The sequence below is a fragment of the Oreochromis niloticus genome, linkage group LG10 (genome assembly GCF_001858045.2).
Source record: "Oreochromis niloticus isolate F11D_XX linkage group LG10, O_niloticus_UMD_NMBU, whole genome shotgun sequence".
Taxonomy (NCBI): domain Eukaryota; kingdom Metazoa; phylum Chordata; class Actinopteri; order Cichliformes; family Cichlidae; genus Oreochromis; species Oreochromis niloticus.
The window spans coordinates 20,065,137-20,072,048 of NC_031975.2; the positions used below are offsets into that span (position 1 = coordinate 20,065,137).

Here is a 6,912-nt window from a genome sequence, read left to right on the forward strand (position 1 = left end):
AAATTGCATGATTTTATGTTGTTTGACATTTCAAACTGACTGTATTTATCAGATAGCCACTACTACACACTTGATCTTTGGATATGGTGCATATGTAAATGCTCGTATCAACACAGCAACAAAATCATTGTGTATAACCCTTTTTAATCCCTGAGAAAAAAGTCACAGCAGCCCAGAAAACACAGAAACTAACAGTAATTGCCTTTTCTTGCGAGTTACGTTATCCGAGAAGTGACTGAAGCCTATACAAAGTTAAAACATTTATTCCTTGGTCTTCTGTTATGTTTTGTTTTGTTTTTCTTCCTTTTGGTAGCAAGTGAGTTTTATGGACGTGTAGTACCATCAATCGCCAGCAGGATGCGCCAGATATTCTGCGAGCAGGAATTTGTCAGTGGTCCCAACAATTTCCTGTTAGCGACGGCTGGTCCCGGAAGATTTACCTTTCTCCTGACACGTAGCAGCCGCAGCGAAGTTGGCAGGGCTCTGGGCAGAGTTATCACACAGCACAGGTAAGAGTTTGGCACGACCGTGGTGTTTCATAGCGTGAAAATAGTGATTAAGTTTGAAAAGTTGGATTGAATACTAAACCGTCGCTGATATTTTGTGTAAGTTAGGTCTGTGCCGGCTATTATGGCTAGCATTAGCTAACCAATTAGCTGCAGAGTTAACGGTACGTTAGCCTCCCAAAGATTAGTAGCTCAGTGTGTACCGACAACATCAGTTATTCATCTACGTGCCCGTGGTCGTAGCTGTTGAACCATTTTATAGATGGAACAGTCAGTAACAATAAGCAAAGAAAATGCTTGAAGCATACAGCTTACGGTATTGGTTTGTTTTGTTAGCCGCTTTAGCACTGCTGCATTTAGGGACCCAACTAGCGTTAATTGTTGTGAGGCTTTTCTTATTGTTAACAAATAAATGGAAGGTAAAATGTGTTTGTTTATTTTTTTTAAACATGACTACAACTGTCACGTCGCGTTGTTTGTGCAGTTAGGCTTGAAATTTGGTCGCTGCGCATTTGTGTACGATTTTTACCACGATGACGTGGTGAGGTGTCAAGTAATTGACACAAAAAGATTAAACGCAACTAAATGCAAAGGTTGACATTTCGGATAACAGCACTGAGTATTTCTAATTGACATTGATAGCTTACGAAGGAAGCTGGCATTGTTAAGCGAGTCTATGCTGTGCAGTATAAGAGTGTTGTGTCTGTATGTAGAGCAGACGCATTAAAATAACTTTCCACGCTGATCGACTGTGTTCCATTTTCTTTTACTTTCAGAGTAAGAGATGTCGGGTTTTGACAACTTTAACACAGACTTTTACCAGTCCAGCTACAGTGTAGATGACCAAAGCCAAGCCGGCTATGGCTACAGCAACACTGACAACCCCTACAATAAGTAAGTGCATAAAGCCATTTTTAATTGATCATTTCTCAGCTGCTGGTACACTATTACTTGGCCATTTCAGGTGCTCAAAACTAATCTCCCTGATTTTTGGTAATTTGTGTATTTAACATATAGTGCCATGAAAAAGTATTTTTTGTCTTCCCGATTTATTATTTTTTTGCATATTTGTCACACAAATCATCAAACAGAATTTAATATTAGACAAAGATAACCTGAGTAAATACAAAAGAGCTGTTTTGACTTTGGATAAAAGGCTTTGGAATTCCAGCAAACCAGGGTGAGAGCCAGAGAAAACTTGGAACAGTGGTGAAACCTTTTCAGGAATGGCCCACCAACCAAAATTACTCTAAGAGGGCATTAATGGTTCATCTAGGTCACAAAACAACCCAGAAAAAGAATTTAAAGAACTGTAGTTCTCAGTTGCCTTAGTGTTAAGCTCAGTGTTCATGATTTAACAGTAAGAAAGAGATTAGGCAAAATTGGCCTTCATGGGAGTTCCAATGCAAAAACTAAAAGGAACACAATGGCCCATCTCACATTTATCAAAAACCAAAACCTGATGATACCCGAGACTTGTTACAGGACTGGCCTAAAACTAACACAGTATTTCATAAAAACAGTATCAACAACAATCCAGCATGGCTGTGGTAGTGGGATCATCTGGGCCTGCTTTGATGCATCAGGACCTGGACCGCTTGCTGTAGTTTATGGAACTATGAGTTCTGCTCTCTCCCAGAAAATCTTGAAGGAGAATGTCTGACCTTCACTTTGTTCCCTGAAGCTCAAGCGCTTTTGGGTTATGCAGCAGGACAATGATCCAAAACACATTAGCAAGTCCACCTCTGAATGATTTTTAAAAAATTAAGCTTTTGGAATGGCCTAGTTGGCCTAGCAATTCTTGCTGTCTAGGGTAGCACAACCTGTCATTAGGTTTAGGGCCAGTTTAAAAGTAATTGTTCATTATATTGGTATTTTATTTTGTCTTCATTCTGTACCTTATTCTGTGCTGTGCTCTGATGCTGTGTTATGTTTTTTTTTTTCTTAAATTAAGTTTCCAGTTTCTTATTATTGTGTATTTCCCAGGCCATATGGTCAATATGATTACTCCCAGCCCATGGGCTACCCATCCCCAGGAGTAATGCAGCCCCAGCAGCCATATACCGGACAAATCTTCCAGCCCGCACAGACCTACACACCATCAGCATCACAGTCCATGTACAGTAACAGTTTTGATGATGAGCCACCACTGTTAGAAGGTATGTCAAGCACCAAGACTATGATCTTTACATGCTGGTGTGTTATGTCTGTCTGTCTATCAGCAAGATTGAGCAAAAACATTTCATTCCAGTCTCAATACTGTGGAGAACCAGAGCAAAAGAATAATCCATTAAATTATCTCGATTACATTCTGTGAAATGTATCTCAATAGTTGTTCCAGTTATTCCTTCTTTTTTAGCAAGAAAACTGACTAGTATTATTGTTATCAGTTGCTGAGATTGCTGAAATGCTTGATTTCTGTTTTTAGTCATTTGAATTTGCTTTACTTTTTGTTTCATAATACTATAAATTGAATGGCTTTATTGAACTGAATCAGCTGATGCAAGTAATCAGTTGTTGTACTGTTTGTCAGCCTTTGATATGATTTCAAAGTAGTGTAGGAGGAGCTCCAGTTGAAGTCCCAACATGCAAAAGTTTAGCATCTTTGAAATCAGCCTTCAGTATCATCTCTGATATTCAGCAGAGAAACTGTCTATCAAAGCATGAAATTACAGTTTCACTCGCCTGTTGCAGTTGCTTCCAGACTCAGAGATTTTCATGACTACAAGAACGATTTGATAGAATAAAAGCATTGATGGATCAAATGATGGAGTTCTGCCAAGTGTCTCTGTAACTGGCAGGCCTGACTTTTCTGCCTGTTCTTGGCAGACCTATTGTTTTATTTTGCGTCTACTTACATGCTTGAGAAAGACTGCAGACATTTAGCTTTTTTGAAGTGTTTCTGACTGTAGTGTTTGTAGATATTTGCTTCCAGTACTTTCTGTAGTCTTATAGTACCTTATCCCCAAAACAGGGTATAAGTATATAAATCTGTACTCTGGGAAATCAGCACATTGTGTTTGACCTGTATCAGTTAAAATTTTTGGTGTTAGTTTATCAAAATCCGGGTTTAAGACATGAGCTAAATGAAATTAATCTCTGCATTCAGAAATATACTTCTGTTATCTGTCATCATTTGACGATGATGATAATTTGTGTATGTGTAGCTGCTCCACAAACGCACAATGTGTGCACTTGCCCACCCAGATGCATTTATATTGCAGTGTTGGTTATATGTGGAGATGCATACACAAAACTAGAATAAGGCAGATTCAGTCTAATAGAAATCTTATAAAAATGGTCATAGTTTTATGCATCCGTATAGAATTGAGTTTCGTTTTAGGACTGAGCCATTATTTAGTTGGAAAATCTACAATTATGATTCAGATTTCAGGTGTGAAGACACACCTGAAATCCCACATTGAGTATTTGTGGAGGACAGATGTATTTTCAACCAATAGGGCCTGGTGTTTGTATAGAAAATAGTATAGTATAAATATCTGAAATGTCTCATCTCTTCTTCTCTTAGAATTAGGAATCAATTTTGACCACATCTGGCAGAAGACTCTGACGGTTCTCCATCCAATGAAAGTAGCAGATGGCAGCATCATGAACGAGACAGACTTGGCTGGGCCTATGGTGTTCTGTTTGGCCTTTGGAGCAACACTTCTTCTGGTAAATCATTTGGTTGATTTTTAGGTGAAAATTAAAAAGAAGATAAACTGGTAAAGACGAGTAATAATACTTAAAAATAATAAAATATTGGCTACTACATTAATAAAAGTGCCAAGTCTTAATTATAATTTGGGTAGATTGGTATCGATGTGTCAGAGGCTGTGTAGTCGTTTACATTATAGACTGTTAGCGCTATCAGTGATGAAATTATCAGTAAAGTAAGTGTTGTGGTTTTGTTCAGTTGAATGTGCTCAAGTTATGACAGAACCATGAATCTTTGTTTACCATGCAATCATTTTCTATGAGACTTGTGCACAAGGCCTTCATCATGAGCATCTGCTTCATTAGACTGTACCAAATTCATAGCTTTGATATCCACAGTAATTTTGTTTTTGTTTTATTTTTTTTAGTTTGAGTCTCATTATAATCTTGTGATCACCATCTCATAGTGTGATCATTGAGTTAGATCTCAGTGTAAATGGCTGCTTCCAATCAAATCTGAGTCATGCAAATGACTTTTTATTTATCAGCTATAGTTGAAACAGCACACAACTGCTGTGTAGTCAAATTATTTTTGTGTGTGTTCTGGCAATTAAATTACTGTTTAAAAAAAAAAAAAAAAAAAAGCACAGAGCATATAACTACAAACTCAATGTGTGAACTGTGGGTGTGTGTAGTCCATATCTAATTGTGTGGCTGGATCTTGTTTTTTTTTTCCTCCTCTCTGTTTACAGTCAGGTAAAATCCAGTTTGGTTATGTGTATGGCATCAGTGCGATTGGCTGCCTTGGCATGTACTGCCTACTCAACCTCATGAGTATGACAGGCGTGTCGTTTGGCTGCGTGGCCAGCGTGCTGGGATACTGCCTCCTCCCCATGATCATTCTCTCAAGTTTTGGAGTTCTCTTCTCTTTACAGTGAGTATACAGGAAAACAAAAAGGTTTATGATTGTTAATGTAGCCTGCAAATCTGGCAAAAAGACTTTTAAAAAGATATAGTATTTATTTACTAGATTAATATATAATCTAGTAGTTTAAAATAAAGAGTTTTGTTGTATTATTGTAGTACAGCCCGTAAATAACATCAGTTGGTTGTTTAATAAACCCCACCTGTAGTACGATGTATCGGTGTAAACTGTTAAAATGGTCAAGGCTAACTTTCTGCTTATTTTGTGTCCTCTCTAGGGGCATGATGGGAATTATACTAACAGCAACAATCATTAGCTGGTGCAGTTTCTCAGCCTCAAAGATCTTCATCTCAGCGTTGGCCATGGATGGGCAGCAGCTGTTGGTTGCTTACCCATGCGCTCTGCTTTATGGGGTGTTCGCGCTCATCTCAGTCTTCTAAAAACCGCAATTCATCAACAGTTTCAAATAACTGTTCCCCAGTTTCTGTAATGTCGGCCTAATTGGCATAAGTGTAATTAGTGAAATTATTGGCTAGTAATGCTGTTACTACAGAAAAGTGGGCGCTCCTGACTAAATTGGTACCAGGATTTTTTTTCTGTCTTCTTTTATTGGCCTCCACCTTTCCCCACATTACAACTTGACCATTCTCAAGCTGGACTATATGGTGTCACACCTGACTTCTCGTCACCTTGCTCCCCTGATATGCGTCTTACAGGAGAAGACTGTCAACAAGCCTGCTGGGAGGGGGGGATCTTCTGTGGACCGAGTTGAGCCTTAAATGGTCTTGTACAGTCCTGCGATTTTTAAGGACATTAAGGGGAACTAAGTGTTTTGGACACAGGTGGGGAAAAAACTGCAGTTTTCAAGAATAAAAATGAACCCTGCAACCTAATCTGAATTCCGCTAAAATCCCATTTGTCCTGATTTTTGTAAAAGCTTTTATGAGCATTTTCTGCCTCCCATAGATTTAGCAACAACAAGACTAAGGGAAACACCCACTTTCATTCTGCACAGGACTACATTAACAGCGAAGGGGTCGTCTCCTCCGCAGCATTGCATTTTCTTCACAACCGAAGAGCCACGAACTTTATCGAGTGTGTTTTTGAACAGAAAGACAGCTGCTCTGCTATATCTAATGTATTTTATTATATTCTTTGGAGATTCCTTTGAGTTTGATGCCTTTTCAGGAAGACAACAACAGTTTGCACAAAAACACTGCTCCCAAACCAAACCAGTTTGATCAAATGCTCAGAATTAATATTGTTAGAGATGCTGTATGTGTCTAGGTACAGAAGTGTCTCTATAGGTTTTCGTTCTTGTATGTATCCCTTTTCATCTCTTAAATCTTTATTTTTAGAGACGACTCACTTAATGCTTTGATGTGTCATCTGTTGTTCATATCTTCTCATGCACATTAAAGTTGTTTTTGAAGGTTGCCTGCTGTGTGGTTAAATGTTTTGGTGGTCATCCTAAGAAATTCTACGACCACTATGAAGACTGAAACAAAGATTTTATTTGGGCCACGGACCCACCGTTGTTTGTTGTCTGGCAGAGAAAAACATTGTCAACATTCTCCTACAGTGCTAAAGCTTGGCCAAGTGAGGGCACTGTCAGCCTACAACTACAGACCTTCAGCTTCAGGTGTAGCCCTTCTGTGGTGGTTGGAGGATATTAGAAAGATTATGCTGAAACCCCATTTGTTCTGAAACATAATGCCATATGTCTGCAAATGCAAGAACCTTCAGCTTCCTAATGAAATAATGGACTCAAACCTGTTCTTTTCTTCCCTCTTTTAGGTTTTCTTTGTTTTATACACACGCATA

The 6,912-nt window shown here is 38.6% G+C and overlaps 1 protein-coding gene across 1 annotated transcript; it reads left to right on the top strand.

The window, feature by feature from the left end:
• The first annotated feature begins 359 nt into the window (after positions 1–359).
• On the top strand, positions 360–6,525 carry yipf5 (Yip1 domain family, member 5). Its single transcript, XM_003446940.5, has 6 exons — positions 360–509; positions 1,283–1,400; positions 2,493–2,665; positions 4,036–4,181; positions 4,916–5,097; positions 5,366–6,525. Exons 2-6 carry the CDS (start codon positions 1,291–1,293, stop codon positions 5,526–5,528), a joined length of 774 nt encoding a protein of 257 aa, XP_003446988.1. The 5' UTR covers positions 360–509; positions 1,283–1,290; the 3' UTR covers positions 5,529–6,525.
• The last annotated feature ends 387 nt before the right edge of the window (positions 6,526–6,912 follow it).